Source organism: Salmo salar, chromosome ssa28, assembly GCF_905237065.1.
Source record: "Salmo salar chromosome ssa28, Ssal_v3.1, whole genome shotgun sequence".
Lineage (NCBI taxonomy): Eukaryota > Metazoa > Chordata > Actinopteri > Salmoniformes > Salmonidae > Salmo > Salmo salar.
Genome location: NC_059469.1, coordinates 26,967,233 through 26,985,527, shown reverse-complemented (window position 1 = coordinate 26,985,527; position 18,295 = coordinate 26,967,233). Strand labels below are relative to the sequence as shown.

The window sequence follows — 18,295 nt, the reverse complement described above, 5'->3', positions numbered from 1 at the left end:
GGAAATTATAAGCAGAAACATATCCAAATCAGGCAAAACAAATCCTGCACCCCGTCAAAAAATTGTTCTGCTGTCTTTGACAGTAGTCTATAGCGCATGTTCTATCTTTGACTGTAGTCTATAGCACATTTTCTATCTTTGACCGTAGTCTATAGCGCATGTTCTATCTTTGACCGTAGTCTATAGCACATGTTCTATCTTTGACCGTAGTCTATAGCACATTTCCTATCGTTGACCGTAGTCTATAGCACATTTCCTATCTTTGACTGTAGTCTATAGCACATTTCCTATCTTTGACTATAGTCTATAGCACATTTTCTATCTTTGACCGTAGTCTATAGCACATTTCCTATCTTTGACCGTAGTCTATAGCACATTTTCTATCTTTGACCGTAGTCTATAGCACATTTCCTATCTTTGACTGTAGTCTATAGCACATTTTCTATCTTTGACCGTAGTCTATAGCACGTTTTCTATCTTTGACCGTAGTCTATAGCACATGTTCTATCTTTGACCGTAGTCTATAGCACATGTTCTATCTTTGACCGTAGTCTATAGCACATTTCCTATCTTTGACTGTAGTCTATAGCACATTTCCTATCTTTGACTGTAGTCTATAGCACATTTTCTATCTTTGACCGTAGTCTATAGCACGTTTTCTATCTTTGACCGTAGTCTATAGCACATTTTCTATCTTTGACCGTAGTCTATAGCACATTTTCTATCTTTGACCGTAGTCTATAGCACATTTCCTATCTTTGACCGTAGTCTATAGCACATTTTCTATCTTTGACCGTAGTCTATAGCACATTTTCTATCTTTGACCGTAGTCTATAGCACATTTTCTATCTTTGACTGTAGTCTATAGCACATTTTCTATCTTTGACCGTAGTCTATAGCACATTTTCTATCTTTGACTGTAGTCTATAGCACATTTTCTATATTATCGGGTTAGGGTTGGGTGCGCGCATCAGATTTTTACTTAACCACATACAGAGCATCCGGAAAGTATTCTGACCCCTTAAATTTGTACACATTTTGTTACGTTACAGCCTTATTCTAAAATTGATGAAGTTGCTTTTTTCCCCTCATAAATCTACACACAATACCCCATAATGACAAAGCAAAAAATTATTTTTTGAATTTTTTGTGTATGACCCTATGAGCTTGGCACACCTGTATTTGGGGAGTCACATCTATTCTTCTCTGCAGATCCTCCCAAGCTCTGTCAGGTTGGATGGGGAGGGTAGCTGCACAGATATTTTCAGGTCTCTCCAGAGATGTTCGATTGGATGCAAGTCCGGGCTCTGGCTGGGCAACTCAAGGACATTCAGAGACTTGTCCCGAAGCCACTCCTAGTTTGTCTTGTCTGTGTGCTTAGGGTCGTCCTAGTCTGAGCTCCTTGAGCAGGTTTTCACCAAGGATCTCTCTGTACTTTGCTCCGTTCATCTTTCCCTAGATCCTGACCAGTCTCCCAGTCCCTGCTGCTGAAAAACATCCCCACAGCACGATGCTGCCACAACCATGCTTCACAGTAGGGATGGTGCCAGGTTTCCTCCAGACGTGACACTTGGAATTAAGGCCAAAGAATTCAATCTTGGTTTCATCAGACCAGAGAATCTTGCTTCTCATGGTCTGAGAGTCCATTAGGTGCCTTTTGACAAATTTAAAGTGGGCTGTCATGTGCCTTTTACTGAGGAGTGGCTTCCGTCTGGCCACTCTACCATAAAGCCCTGATTGGTGGAGTGCCGCAGAGATGGTTGTCCTTCTGGAAGGTTCTCCCATCTCCACAGAGGAACTCTGGAGTTCTGTCAGAGGGACCAGCGGGTTCTTGGTCACCTCCCTGAACAAGGCCCTTCTCCCCCGATTGCTCAGTTTGGCCGGACGGACAGCTCTAGGAAGAGTCTTGGTGGTTCCAAACTTCTTCCATTTAAGAATGATGGAGGTCACTGTGTTCTTGGGGGCCTTCAATGTTGACCTCATGACTTGGTTTTTGCTCTGACATGCTCTGTCAACTGCACTGTCAACCTTACATAGACAGGTGTGTGCCTTTCCAAATCATGTCCAATCAATTGAATTGACCACAGGTGGACTCCAATCAAGTTGTAGAAACAACTCAAGGATGATCAATGGAAACAGTATGCACCTGAGCTCAAATTCGAGTCTCATAGGAAAGGGTCAGAAAACGTATGTAAATAAGGTATTTCTGTTTTATTTCTGTTTTATAAATTTGACAACATTTCTAAATGTTTTCGCTTTGCCACTATGGGGTATTGTATGTAGATTGATGAGTTTCTTTTAAAAATTCATTTTAGAATAAGGTTGTTACGTAAGAAAATGTGGAAAAAGTGAAGGGGTCTGAATGCTTTCCCGAATGCACTGTATAGTCTGGCGATTGCGGATGGATTATTAGGATTGTTTACTAGACATTGCAGGCAGGTGTGGGTGAACAAAAAGCTGACCCGGGCACCACTACCAGGCACAACTGTCTTCACCAGCATAACTAATGAGACTCCAAAATATTCTGGACATGCCTCATAAACACATTTTTTTCCAGCACTTGGGCTGTTGTTGTATCCTATCACAACAGCTGTTCACCACTTGACTGTCATTCTGAGAATTCCTTCCTGGATCATATGATGAAGTGTGAAAATATCAGGGCGTAACTAATCAGCTGGACACCAAATGTGCATCCAACATGTGTTATGCATAATTATTGAAAAACCACATTAATGACAGTATCAAATTAAGTTTTAAGTATCAAGGTAAGGTGACTCTTTTGGTTAGAAGCACTCAATTTTGCAATGCATACATTATTTTGGATTTGTGTGCCCATGAAAATGGTTTGAAATGTTATGTAGTTACACAACCTTTCTGAGATCTCTACAAGGTTCAAGTTCAATGTCTAATTTAACTGATTAATTATTAGTATATGATATAATGACAACTTACACCGCCATAAATGCAAGGACAGAAAAGTAATGCTCTATGTCATGTGATTTTGGATCCGTCAAGACAACCACCATGAGAAAGGATTAAACATACAGTGCATTCGGAAGGTATTCAGATCCCTTGACTTTTTCCACATTTTGTTACGTTACAGCCGTATTCTAAATGGATAAAAATATATTTTTTCCCTCATCAATCTACACACAATACCCCATAATAACTGAGCAAAAACATTTTTTTATTTTATTTTATTTTAGCAAATTTATTAAAAATACAAAATAAATACCTTATTTACATAAGTACTCAGACCTTTTGCTATGAGACTCGAAATTGAGCTCAGGTGCATCCTGTTTCCATTGATCATCCTTGAGATGTTTCTACAACTTGATTGGAGTCCACCTGTGGTCAATTCAATTGATTGGACATGATTTGGAAAGGCACACACCTGTCTATATAAGGTCCCACAGTTGACAGTGCATTTCAGAGTAAAAACCAAGCCATGAGGTCGAAGAAATTGTCCGTAGAGCTCCAAGACAAGATTGTGTCGAGGCACAGATCTGGGGAAGGGTACCAAAACATTTCTGCAGCATTGAAGGTCCCCAAGAACACAGTGGCCTCCATCATTCTTAACCCTTGTGTGGTGTTTGGGTCTGTGGGACCCATTTTCAATGTTTACTAAAATGAAAATGAAATAATTAATTATTTTGTTCAACCTGAGACTCATTGGACTTGGCTCATTTTCTGTGAAGAACACCCCTACACATTTATTTTACATATATGGTGTTCAGGTCCACTGGACCCGGCAGTAATAAAAGTGTGGAAAAGTGTGTGTGTTGGTGAAAAAAAGTAAAAAGTAAACAAAAAGGTTTGCTATGTGCCTTCACTCTGTCTTCCTCCTCCCTGGGCCTGCTGTTACAACATAGCACCAATAACCTGTCTCCCGGCCTGTCTGCCGGTCTCCCACTTTTCTCGCACTCTTTACCCTTTGTAGTGCGGGAACCTGCACAATGTTATTACAATACATTGTTTCGGTACATTATTTCGATACATTGTAAAAAAGTATCTATTTTCCCACACTCTAGCCCAGCCAGGTGCAAATTGGTGGAGGGACAAAACAAATAAATAGCTTTGCATATGTGGCTCCTTACCACAATCAATCAGTATGGCAAAAATAATCTCTGCTTTGAGGGCATTCAAAATAATTTTTGCAGAGAGAGAAGCTAGTGTGTAAGGAGGGTCTTCCATTTTGTAAAGATGAAGAATTTTCCAAAAATGAGGATCATGTCTCTGTCAATTTCGGAGTATGACAGTGAGTTGGAAGAAGAGGATGAGATGAACCCTCATCCAGCCCCAGGACTAGCCCATCAGCAACCAGCCCCAGGACCAGCCCGTCAGCAACCAGCTCATCAGCAGCATGCAGGAAGAGAAATATGGATGTCAAAAATTGTGAAATTGAGTGGTCTTCTTGCCCAAGGAATGAGCCATCGCACATGGCTGCCAATGTGATAAGGATGCAATCAGGGCCGACGCGGATGGCGGTTGGTCATGTGCAGGACATGAAGTCTTCTTTTGAACTGTTCATCCCAGACACCATCCAGAACATCATTCTGGACTGCACTAATTTGGAGGGAAGGTGTATTTTTCGAGAGAGATGTAAGGAGATGGACCAAACTCACTTTGGGGTTCTTATCCTTACTGGTGTTTTCAGATCCAATGGGGAATCCACAGAATCTCTTCGGGATGCAGAAACTGGCAGAGAACTTTTCCATGCAACAATGTCTCTGGAATAGTAGGAACAGTACGAAAAAACAAGCCAGAGCTCCCAGCTCAGCTGTTGAATACACGGGCCTATCAATTCCTCTAAGTTTGTGTTCACGGCTGACACGTCCCTAGTGTCCTACGTGCCAAAGAAAGGCAAAAATGTGGTACTCGTGAGTACGCAGCATAGGGATGGGAGAATCTGTGGCCAGGAACATCAAAAAACAGAAATCATAATGGATTACAATGCCACAAAGGGAGGGGTGGACAATTTAGACAAGCTGGTGACTGGCTACAGCTGCAAAAGAAGAACCCTACACTGGCCACTTGTGATATTCTTCAACATCTTGGACATCTCGGCGTACAATGAATTTGTCTTCAGAACGGCGTAGAACCCAGATTGGAACAGAGGAAAGTTACAGACGAGACGGCTCTTCCTCAAGGAGCTGGGCAAGGCATTGGTAAGACCTCTAATCCAGAGTTGGCAACATACCCAAGGACCCCAGCTTCTGCAGCCATCGTGAGGAGGATTTAGGAGGAGGATGCTGGTGCCCCATCCGCCCGACCCACAGAACCAACAACTCCAATACCGGAAGTAAGTGTGAGGGATGTTGTTGCATGTGTGTGTGTCTGACTCTCCTACCTTGGCCTGCTGTATATGTGAGTGAGTGAGATGTTAGTTAAAATTCCTGAATTAAGTGTTATCATCATTCTAGATTGCAGCCGTTAGCAACAAGAAGCGCTGTGATGCATGTGGACCAAAGAAGGACAGGAAGACACAATACACATGCATCAAGTGTAAGAAATACATTTGCATCAAACACACAGTAAAACTCTGTCCCTCATGTGGTTTGTAATTTCCATAAAATAGTGTATGTAAAATTTGTCCTTCCAATTGGTTCAGTTCAAAGCAATAAACTTCAATACTGATGAAAACATTGATTCATTTATATTTGTTCAAGATTAACATGATGTATTCCACCCATGTCTTGGTTCTAATACATTTTTGTTACAAAAATCAGATTTTATTTAACAATAACGAATTGTGCTTTTATTGATAAATGTGATCTAGCAGAGGTAAATGGCAAATATTAACCATGTATGCTGTCTATGTTGCTTGTAATTGAAGTCAACATCTAAGTATTAAGTCGTTTTAATTAAATTGTTATGGCTGTATTGCTTTAAAAACACAAAAATATTGTGGGTCCATCAGACCCGCGAACATTGGGTGAATAACAAAAACATGAACACCACACAAGGGTTAAATGGAAGAAGTTTGGAACCACAAAGACTCTTCCTACAGCTGGCTGCCCGGACAAACTGAACAATCAGGGGGGAAGGGCCTCGGTCAGGGAGGTGACCAAGAACCCAATGGTCACTCTGACAGAGCTTCAGAGTTCCTCTGTTGAGATGGGAGAACCTTCCAGAAGGACAACCATCTCTGCAGCACTCAATCAATCAGGGCGTTATGGTAAAGTGGCCAGATGGAAGTCACTCCTCAGTAAAAGGCACATGACAGACCGCTTGGAGTTTGCCAAAATGCACCTAATGGACTCTCAGACCATGAGAAACAAGATTCTCTGGTCTGATGAAACCAAGATTGAACTGTTTGGCCTGAATTCAAAGCGTCACGTCTGGAGGACACTTGGCACTATCCCTACGGTGAAGCATGGTGGTGGCAGCATCATGCTGTGGGGATGTTTTTCAACGGCAGGGACTGGGAGACTGGTCAGGATCGAGGGAAAGATGAACGGAGCAAAGTACAGAGAGATCCTTGATGAAAACCTGCTCCAGAGCGCTCAGAACCTCAGACTGGAGTGAAAATTCACCTTCCAACAGGACAATGACCGTAAGAACACAGCCAAGACAATGCAGGAGTGGCTTCGGGACAAGTCTCTGAATGTCCTTGAGTGGCCCAGCCAGAGCCCGGACTTGAACCCAATCGAACATCTCTGGAGAGACCTGAAAATAGCTTTGCAGCGACGCTCCCCATCCAACATCAGAGCTTGATAGGATCTGCAGAGCAGAATGGGAGAAACTCCCCAAATACAAGCTTGTGGATTACACTCAAGGCTCTAATCACTGCCAAAAGTGCTTCAACAAAGCACTGAGTAAAGGGTCTGAATAATTTGTCATATTTAAGTTTTTTATTTTTTATACATTTGCAAAATGTTCCTATTTTTGCTTTATCATTATGGGGTATTGTGTGTAGATTGACAAAGGGAAAAAAATCAAATTCTATCAATTTTAGAATAAGGCTGTAAAGTAACAAAATGTGGAAAACGTAAAGGTGTCTGAATAGTTTCCAAATGCACTGTATGTTTTAAATCTACTCGTGAATTTTATTGAATAAAGCTATGATCCCCCCTTATATCTTAATGTAATGACGTGAAAAATATTGCAAGATTATTATCAATGACTTATCAACAGCTGTAACAAGTTGAAAATCCTCACAGGTACCCTGGTTTATAGAATGAACCATTTATATTGACTCAATCAAAATAGGGCCCTCATGATTCTATTGGTTCACTATTGGATTTACTTTGCCTGAAACAGTTGTGAAACATATTCAAGAAAACTATTGTAGCTGATATTTTCAAGTTTTCTGTATCCATTTGAAAATACTTACTCAGTCAGTCGGCATATTCCTCAGACATAACAACACAGTGGTCTCTGTTGAAATCAAATTAGTTTGTATTACATGACTCAAACAAGGGTCAGTTGGATTGTCTGAAATTCCCCAAGATAATTATTTGTGCAAATATATGCATGCTCAAATATTCACCTTGAGAATCAGTACACCTCTGTTGTACACACGGTATGAAGTTTTCAAAATAAACTGATCTGGAGACATACCAATTGATACTGGATCTGTTCTGGGTAATATATGCAAAAATATGCAAGTGCAGCCTCAATAATCAAATTAGATATGAAATAAAAATGTCTGTGAAGTTCTGTTGTGGAGCTGAAATGATCTTACAACCAAGCAAAACCAACATGTTTATACACAGGGACTGATGAGTGTGGAGATGTAATGCCTTGATGTTATCTTTCACAATCTACTCTTCGCATGCATCACTGCAGACTTGAGTCGGAGAGATGTCAGACTGTTTAGTATTAAGGCAAGAAGCAGCATCTCCTTTGAATACATAAATCAGTGTTCAAATCAAGTCTCAAGAACAGTAAACATTGTGTATGTTGACATTTTAGGGTGTACTACTGCATGGCAAGCTTTCCTGAGCCCTGCCATGGAAAAACCACCAGAAAAATGCAGATCAAGGCTGTCAATTTCGATTGTGGTCAAAACGATGGATCAAGTCCAAGATAATCATCAGGGTATTCATACATGATCCTATTGTTGGAGTTGAGGTGAAAAAAAATATGTTGCAAGGGTGTTTACATTGCAATATGAGCATATCAGATGTGAGCTTTTCGCAATCCAATTCACCTCCTTCCCTCAGACTTTCTATTCACGCTCACTTCATATAAAGTCAATTGTAAACGTGTCTGCAAGGTTATTGCAATGTTGTGCTCATAAAGAAGGGACATTTGATTTAGTTCCAAAAAGAGCAAAACATGTTTACTCAAAGGCATCATAATTTCCTTGCTACAATGTCAATTTTTCACCACTGAAAATAGTAACAACAGGTGTATTGTTTTATAGGCATGTTTGCTGTGTGCATATCCATGGTGATACAGATGGTCGTCTACACAAGACGTAAGAAAATGTGAAATGTAACAAATACAGGAGATAACTCAATGACGTGCTTGTACAGTATGTCTCAAATAACGGACAATCTAAATGAAGGCAACCTCTCATAAAATGCTTTGACTATTATACATTCTCTAAATACCAAATGCTAGTATATAAGGGGCCAACATTCACTAAACATAAAACATTTAGAGGTCAATACTCAGTAGAAAGAAGTTTTTGCTCAATAACTCTGACAGCTACCAGAATTAAAGTGTCTACTGTGGAGGGTGTTAGAGAACATAGTTCTCCTTTTCCATCACTGAGGTTGTACAGTTCAGCAGGTCTTTTATCATCCTCTATAGATGTGTGTATTCATGTGTCCAGGTCTAACAATAGCTGTGTAACATTATACAGCAGCAGTACACTTGGACCTACTGAAGCCCCAGTAATGTCCTGAGTGAGCTACTTGGACCACCCAGACCTTTGACTTTGTTCTCTAGGCCGGTGTTGATCCTCAGATAAGGCTGGTTTCAGGGGACCACGAGTCAGTGAGAATGAATAGCCTGGCTGGGAAGCAAAATGCTCTCTATACGTAAAGCCCTATTACATTTATTGGCTATAGTAGCGTTAACATACAGACATACTGTGGCACAGTTACTTTCATCTTTTTGTATTTGAATGCATTTAAGGTTGACTTTTCACTGAAACAGGCTAGCATTTGGCTAGCATTTCACAAAATACCGGGATATACTGTATGTAACGAATGTCATTGAGCCTCATTCAGAAAATTCTAAAGATGTTTTTTTACCCCCCTTTTACTCCCCAATTTTTGTGATTTCCAATTGGTAGTTACAGTCTTGTCTCATCGCTGCACCTCCCGTACGGCCTCAGGAGAGGCGAAGGTCGAGAGCCCTGCGTCCTCCGAAACACAACCCAACCAAGCCGCACTGCTTCTTGACACAATGCCCGCTTAACCCGGAAGCCAGCCACACCAATGTGTTGGAGGAAACACCGTACGACTGGCGACCATGTCAGTGTGAATGCGCCTGGCCCGCCACAGGAGTCACTAGAGAACTATGGGCAAGGACATCCCTGCCGGCCAAACCCTCTCCTAACCTGGATGACACTGGGCCAATTGTGCACCGCCCCATGGGTCTCCCGATCACGGCCGGCTGTGACAGAGCCTGGACTCGAACCAGAATCTCTAGACCACTGCGCCACTCGGGAGGCCAAAGATGTTCGTTCTTACCCTTTTTGACCATGAGTAAATAGCAGAAATGTAATACATGTTTGGAATATGTTTGTTTTATATGATTGTGTTTTGTTTTTCTTTTCTTTTTTCTTTGTATTTCCTATTTGTTGATTGCATTTCATATGTGTACTTGATGCCTGTATTTTTGTATTCTGCATGGCTTAGTTGAAAAAGAGACATTGGTCTGAACATGACTCCCTGTCAAAATAAAGGTAAAAACAAACCAAAAAAGGTTTTCTACATCATACAGTAGGTATTTAATTGAAGGTGAAAACATACAGACAGTCAGTGACTACATTCAAAGGAGGTGTTGTCATCATACCTTTCCTTTGTCCCTCATGGAGCCTTTTCCGAGGATGGACATCTTTGCTCCTGTTTCTTCTTGTAATCTTTTCATGGAATTGCCCCGTGGACCCAACAGCTTCCCAACAAAATTAAACTGCAACAGAGGAGAGGAAAAGCAATGTTTCTAAAACAGCTTCCTTGACAGTTTTCAATTATATACCTATTATATACTGAAGTAAATGGAAATTAGGTTACATTCTGCAAGGGAAAAAAAGATTAGAGGAAAATATAGATTACAGTTGGCTAACAATCAACCTTTTTAAAAAGAACCTCTTGAGGATCCGCCCCTTTTTTCAATTTTCTCCTAAAATGACATACCCAAATCTAACTGCCTGTAGCTCAGGCCCTGATGCAAGGATATGCATATTCTTGGTACCATTTGAAAGGAAACACTTTGAAGTTTATGGAAATGTGAAAGGAATGTAGCAGAATATAACACAATAGATCTGGTAAAAGATAATACAAAGAAAAATCCAACTGTTCTTTTGTATTGTTTTTGTACCATCATGTTTGAAATGCAAGAGAAAGGCCATAGTGTATTATTCCAACCCAGGTGCAATTTAGATTTTGGCCACTAGATGGCAGCAGTGTATGTGCAAACGTTTAGACTGATCCAATGAACCATTGCATTGCTGTCCAAATTTTGTATCAAGACTGCCCAAATGTGCCACATTTGTTTATTAATAACTTTTCATGTTCAAAATTGTGCACTCTCCTCAAACAATAGCATGGTATTCTTTCACTGTAATAGCTACTGTAAATTGGACAGTGCAGTTAGATTAACAAGAATTTAAGCTTCCTGACAATATCAGATATGTCTATGTCCTGGGAAATGTTCTTGTTACTTACAACCTCATGCTAATCGCATTAGCCTATGTTAGCTCAACCGTCCTGTGGAAGGGACACCGATCCCGAAGAAGTTTTAACAATTGCTGAATAAAACAAAAAAACACATGGAAAAAACTGCAACAATTCAACCATGTTCAGCCATGTGTGCTGCACAATACCCATGTGAATGGGTCTTAATCTCATCTGAGGTAGAACATAACAGCCTTTGTGTCCCAAATGCCCCCCCATTCCCTTTATAGTGCACTAGTTTTGACCAGGGTCCATAGGGTAGTGCACTATATATGAAATATAGGGAATATTTCAGACACAGACAGTTATCAGCTCCATCCCTTAGTTAAACCACTGAGGCTTAGTCAGTCATGTCTTATTATTGCTCAGGGTCATCAATGTTGTACGGAGAGGAAATAAAACACGTGCACCAGCCAATAAAATTCCTGGGAATGATCCAGAGGTCAGAGCCAGGAAAGTGTGAAATAATGATTTTCTTCCCAGTGGGAAATCAAGGAATCACTATCCAGATGAGGAACTATCAAACGCCTGCCTTCAGGCACAGGCTAACAGAACTCATCTCACAGACTGTAGACTTGCTGTTGGACAAAAAACTAGCCCTCAGGATATTACTGTTACTGCCTTTTTTCTTTGTCACTGTTGGAGATTGGCAGTGACCACAATGGTGACCCTCAACATCATAATGTAAGTAATTTAGTTGAGTCATTTGCTAATGGAAAAGTAATTATTCTCGGACTATTCATTCAATAAAACCACAATCAGAACACCAATTTGAAACACCCCATGGATTATTAAGTCATTTAGATTTACAACTGCCATCCCCAAAAATCCTGTTGAGGTCTCTCCCGTTGTTCTCATTTCTCGACCACTCCGCCAACATTTTCAAATGAATGACTTGACCTTCAAATGTTTGTTGTGACCAGCTGATAACTCAACCTCCTCCAGAGCTGAACAGTTGGTCAACTACACATCTAGACATCTCCTGCCCTGGCCTCACAAATTACTATAACCTATTCATAACACTACAGGATGTCCCCCTCCCCCTCCACTGAGGCTCTATAGCCTATTCAGCCACCAGGAGCCATGGTCAGCTGTTTTCTGTATTGCAGCGGCAAACTGACGGATACCGGAGTGGCACATGATTGCGTACTCAGCTTATCTTATCTCTGACATCATGAAGGACCGCATGAAAAGCAAAAGGATACGGTTCGGAAGAGTCCAACATACATCGCCAACAGAGCACCACTCTACCTCCATCCATCTCTTCTTTCTAAGGTGATTGAGTTGAGCACCCTGGTGGGTATTCTGTCTTCTCTGTGGCTGCTTTGACTGGAATATCCTACAGCTGGCTGGGAGCCCTGGAGCAGATGGTCGCCACGGCTACAGTGAGAAGTAGCTCACTGGGCGGCAGCAGAACAGTGGCCTGTTCTCATTACGCTAATGAATGTCTGGAGCCACTCTTAGGCTCCGTGGTGGGCAATTTCGGCTTTAGAAGGGGGCATGGTTCAGTGTTAAATGAGGTTTGAAATGATGCAAGCCACCCCCTGCAGCCCCAACACCGATAAGGCTGAGGATGTTTGAAACTGGGTGTGTTGCTAAAGCTGCAAATTTGTATGGGGATTTTTTTTTTTTACTTGTGGAAATTACGCAGGCACAAATGAAAAAAAATTATGGGAAGATTGTGTTTATATCAAGAGTATGACTATGATTTTATGCACATAGGATGTGAGGTTTGTTGATGCAGGTTAACAAAAACAAGTATTATGTCCACTTTCTAGTACTGACTCGTTACAAATCCTGTGTTCAAATCCTGTGTTCAAATCCTGTGTTAAAATCCTGTGTTCAAATCCTGTCTTCAAATCCTGTCTTCAAATCCTGTCTTCAAATTCTGTGATCAAAATGATAAATACCAAGTAATAGGGACACAGCAGTTGGACTGAGCTCCTTTAAAGAGGAGCTGAACCAAAAAAGAACTTTTATCTGGTTGAAAATGGCCTATGTGGCATCGATTTTAGTCAGAAACATTGATTCTAGTGCCAGAATTTACTACAAAGTGTAAATAGAATAATTTGGGGCATAAAGTCAGTATCTTCCAAAACAGAGATTTGCGAGATTTAGGGAAAACTATGACGTTCCCAAATAATTGGATATTTGAGGGTTGGGTTTTGATTTCAATCATGCTCAGTCATGCCCACTTGCCCACTAGCACAGGATGGTAACGCCTAGGGGGAATGGTCATGCACGGAGAAACAGCTGCGCTGAGTGCGCTCTATCCAATAGTAGCAGCAGAATCAACCTACAGACAGACCTGCCAGAATCAACCTACAGACAGACATGAGACAACATACAGATGTAGAATCTTAATTTGAGACGGTTTGCTACAGCAAGATAATAATCTTGCAGCAACAGGACATTAATTATTATGTGGATTATAATTGTAGGTGGACATTTTTGTAGGGGTTTTGTAAGGGAAAATCAAATCAAATCAATTTCAGACTTAGTTTTTATTAAGGGCTTGGTGGCCATTCGTCACAAATTATGGTGGCCTTTTTGGGATATTTCAACTAGAGACAACAGGTTTAGACTTTACAGTTAAATGTTTATTTAACTAGGCAAGTCAGTTAAGAACAAATTCTTATTTTCAATGACAGCCTAGGAACAGTGGGTTAACTGCCTTGTTCAGGGGCAGAACAACAGATTTTTACCTTGTCAGGTCGGGGATTTGATCTTGCAATCTTTTGGTTACTAATCCAACGCTCTAACCACTATGCTACTTGCCACCCCAGGTAGCATAGTGGTTAGATGCTTATTTATGAGCCCATTTCCAACAATGCAGCGTTAAAAAAGTAAGACGAATATTTGCTAAATAAAAAGGAAATTGTAACACAATCAAAACAATAAAGAGGCTATATACAAGGAGTCCCGGAACCGAGTCAACGTGCAGGAGGTAGTTGAGGTAGTTGAGGTCGTTGAGGTAATAGAGTATGTACATGTGGGTAGGGGTAATGTTGACTAGGCAATGAGGATGTGTTGCATCTACACTCTCTGAAAAAAGGGTTCCAAAGAGGTTCCTCGGCTGTCCCCATAGGATAGCCCTTTTTAGTCCCCGGTAGAACCTTTTTTGGTTCCAAGTGGAACCCTCTGTGGTAAGGGTTCCATATGGAACGCAAAACAGTTCTACAAGGAACAAAGGGTTCTCCTATAGGGACATCCAAAGAACCCTTTTAGGTTCTAGATAGCACCTTTATTTCTAAGAGTGTACAGCTCAGGTCAGTCATGCTCCTGTGAATCTGAGTACCTGTGGATGTGTGAGTAAATGACTTTTTACACATGAGTCTCTGTGACAGAGAACTGCTCCCTTGCTCCGAGGGCATATGTTTTTTTTTTTTAAGTGGGTGACATTTTTGTTCTTCTAAATGTTTTTACAGATGGTACGCTGCAAACCAGTTTGACCACTCAACTCGAATCAGGCCGATTTTCTTTCAAATCTATTAGAATCCATTTACTAAAAAAATTGTTAAACCACAGACTGAAGAGGAAGCGAGACATCCCAGTCCCTCATTTTTTCTGGTTCATATACGGTCAATGAACCAAGCAAACCAGACCCAGCTGCTATCGCATTGGTGCCTATTCGAGAACCCCCCTCATCTTCATCTTCATTCATCCAAAATGTTTTGATTGACAATCCTATGTCTCCTTGCTAATACACCACTTACATTTAGTTTTGTAATTTAACCAGTATAATGTCTGCATGCTCTTCATCTAACACAAATGTGAATATTTCAAGTGTCATGTCGCAAGTTTAAAATTGCCCATAGATCCTGGATTGAGATGTATGCTCTCACATCAACAGATGTTCTTTGTGAGAAGTCACTGACGTGGCCTTTAAACACACTTGAAATATGAAGAAAAGAATCACAGTGACATAACCGAGACAATCACTACTAGATATAGCACATCTCCTTAGAGACAAGCCCTGAGATTTCAATAAAACAAAAGGTGAAACGTCCTCAATAAACACTGTGGCAACCTTCCCACTGAATGTCACACTGAGCGGAAACAGCTGCAAATGACTGTCTTGTCATGCAGCTCACAAAGGAAGTTTACATGGCTGTAATCTATTGAGCCTCTCGCACAGCACATTTGTCTTCCGACTTCAGCGCTTCACACTTGGACTAGTTGAAATGCGTTATTCTCTATCCTGCAGTCAAATGGCCTAGTGGTCTAATGGGTGGAATGGTATTAATGTTTTTCATAATTTCGTAATTAATAAAGGTTTTATTTTATTTTTACGCAGAAATTCCAGTGTTTCTATGTCAAACAGTTTTGTTATATTTCACTCTTCTGTGATGCATTTACAGTGTAATTTAACAATGTGTGAGGTGTATATTTTTGTTTCAAAGTAGATTTGTTTAACACTACCAAGAATCACTCTGGTTTAGCCCACTGCAGTAAATTGCTGTCCTTGCCTTTAGTGCATTTGCTGCTCTCTGAATAGCTGTTCCATGTTGTTGTTCATTGCCCATGTTTACAGCTGGATTAATGCAAATTATGCTTTCTGTGTAGACTACAAATTGTTTAGAGCAGAAGACGCCTGTCAACAATTTCCCCCCCCATTTTTTTACTTAACATGTTGCGGCATCTCGCCTGTGAATTGGTTGATGTTTAAAATGGCATTATCCTTTAGCAAAAGAGCTGTTTACCTCATATTACAACAATATAGTGGTTAATCTTACTGTATTGTTGAACAGTGAATTCACTGCAATGCTGATGGTAATGTTACGAAGGAGTCATTGATATTCCGAATCCTCTTTGCCTATTCAAGAGCAAAGGTTTGAACTAGGCCTCTTCTTGAAGCTGGAATTGTCCTCCAGCGATTTTTGAACTTTTACTGTTTGAAAAGCAATATCACAAGTATAAATACAGTAAAGTACACACACTAAAGGCCCCTCAAAAATATGTTTTGATCAAACTATAGTTTTTTAGACACAACTGCAAACTTATTCGAGTGGGGCATTCAAGGAGTTGGTCTGATGGGAATCTGTGATGTCACCGGCCTTCCCCTTTGCCTGAAGAACAATAGAGGAGCAATAGAGAACAAAATAGGAAAGGCCCACCCCCCACTGCCATGTCATGACTTACCTGAACCACCTATTGAGATGTACCTTTTGTTAAGTAAACCATGTGTTAAATGAGTTGAAAAGGAGTACTATTTTAATCCGTTTGCGATATTACAATAAGAAAAACATTACTGTAAACAACGAACACAGTTTTTTCCCCTCTGACATCATTGCATGCGCAATAGAAAAGCACAATATGTACTGCAATTTTTTTACCATGCTTTCGTGGCGTTCCTCAGCTCGGCAACAAAAACAATAATAACGGTGGGTGGTTTCCCCCTACTGCAAATTCCATCTTTAAGAAACAACAATAAAAAATGGAAACCCTATGAAACACTTGACAGATCAAGGCAACATTAGAGTAACATTAGAGAGTACTGTCCTTGGAGGAGGCTCTTTTAAAGACAGCTAAAACTGTCTTTACGCTTGGTTGAAGGATGTTTTTTTAAAGACAGTTAAAACTGTCATTACGCTCAGCTGAAGGATGTTTTTTAAAGACAGTTAAAACTGTCATTACGCTCCTTAAAGACAGCTAAAACTGTCATTACGCTCAGTTGGAGAGCAAAGAGGAGAGTCAGACTACAACACACTTAGGCTACAATACACATAAACAACATAATTTCACACAGCATACCAGCAGACAATTGGAGGTGTAATCCTAATGTAGGATTACACCTCAAAAAAGGAGTTCCTCTTTGATGGATTTCAGGGGTGTGTTTGTGCACTGCACCCTAGCCCCCCACTCCAGTTTTGTGAGGCCAAATGAGATCTGCAGATGGTCTGAGACAGTCAGAAAGTCCCTGCTTGTTTAGCCAGCTGTGCTATTGGGTAAACCCAGTTCTGTTCTGATAGGGGGATTATAGCCTGAGGCGGAGGTCTGTCTCCCCGCCTGCACTTTAATGGCTGAGGGATGACTGGGCGTCAGTGGACAGCGGCATTAGTTCCACAGAGCTTAGACACTGGCAAGAGAGAGAGAGAGAGAGAGAGAGAGAGAGAGAGAGAGAGAGAGAGAGAGAGAGAGACTTTGCACATTGTTACAAGACCGTACATAGCCATAATATGACATTTGAAATGTCTCTATTCCTTAAAAACCTTTGTGAGTGTAATGTTTACTGTTCATTTTTAATTGTTTCTTCCGTTTTGATTTATTATCTATGTCACTTGCATTGTCAATGTAAACATATGTTTCCGATGCCAATAAAGCCCTTTGAATTGAGAGAGAGAGAGAGAGAGAGAGAGAGAGAGAGAGAGAGAGAGAGAGAGAGAGAGAGAGAGAGAGAGAGAGAGAAGCACTCTGCTAAGTGGAGTCCAGGAAGAGATAGCTGAGGCTGCAAGGCTAATGAGCCTCCAGGAAGAAATGTCTTGGGTTTGGGGAATGGATGAAATGTACTGTATTTGTTTGGAGAAATGTTACTGACAGCGTAATGCTATTGTAAGGGTTCTGGCAATACTATATTTGATATCTATACTTGGAATTAATTTTGAAAGGAAAGTTGAAGGCTACATTCTATCAACAGAACTAAAAAAAGACAAATGGAAATGCCTCAAATAATGCTTAGTGCAAGTAATAATCATAAAAATCAATGAGATTCAATGACTTTTCATCCTGAACTTCGAAAAAATATGGTAAAAAATTATGTGTGTGTGTGTTTGTGTGGTTTAACATTCAGGGGATGCTGCGTTTTCTCACATTGTTCCCCAATGAAACAGGGATGTAAAGACACAGCCACAGCAGGAACAAGTTTGTGATGAATCTGTTGCATTAACATACAGGGGGCCAGCAGCACAGATATAGACATGGAGCCTTGGTACAGGGAGCCAGCAGCACAGATATAGACATGGAGCCTTGGTACTGGGAGCCAGCAGCACAGACATACACATGGAGCCTTGGTACAGGGGGCCAGCAGCACAGATATAGTCGTGGAGCCCTGGCACAGGGGGCCAGCAGCACAGATATAGACACCCTTGGTACAGGGGGCCAGCAGCACAGATATAGACATGGAGCCCTGGCACAGGGGGCCAGCAGCACAGATATAGACACCCTTGGTACAGAGGGCCAGCAGCACAGATATAGACATGGAGCCCTGGCACAGGGGGCCAGCAGCACAGATATAGACACCCTTGGTACAGGGGGCCAGCAGCACAGATATAGACATGGAGCCCTGGCACAGGGGCCAGCAGCACAGATATAGACACCCTTGGTACAGGGGGCCAGCAGCACAGATATAGACACCCTTGGTACAGGGGGCCAGCAGCACAGATATAGTCGTGGAGCCCTGGCACAGGGGGCCAGCAGCACAGATATTGTGTAAACAAACA

The 18,295-nt window shown here is 41.1% G+C and overlaps 1 protein-coding gene across 3 annotated transcripts in view; it reads right to left on the bottom strand.

Annotated features, from left to right (window-relative positions):
• Positions 1-18,295, bottom strand: part of LOC106589783 (KH domain-containing, RNA-binding, signal transduction-associated protein 2) — a 127,649-nt gene that overhangs the window by 59,267 nt on the left and 50,087 nt on the right. For all 3 annotated transcript variants that reach the window (XR_001324906.2, XM_045710326.1, XM_014180115.2), the window contains exon 3: positions 9,976-10,092. Coding sequence is in view for 2 of the 3 variants with exons in the window: in XM_045710326.1 (XP_045566282.1) it covers positions 9,976-10,092 (117 nt within the window). In the remaining variant the exon portion in view is untranslated. The remainder of the gene's footprint in view (positions 1-9,975; positions 10,093-18,295) is intronic.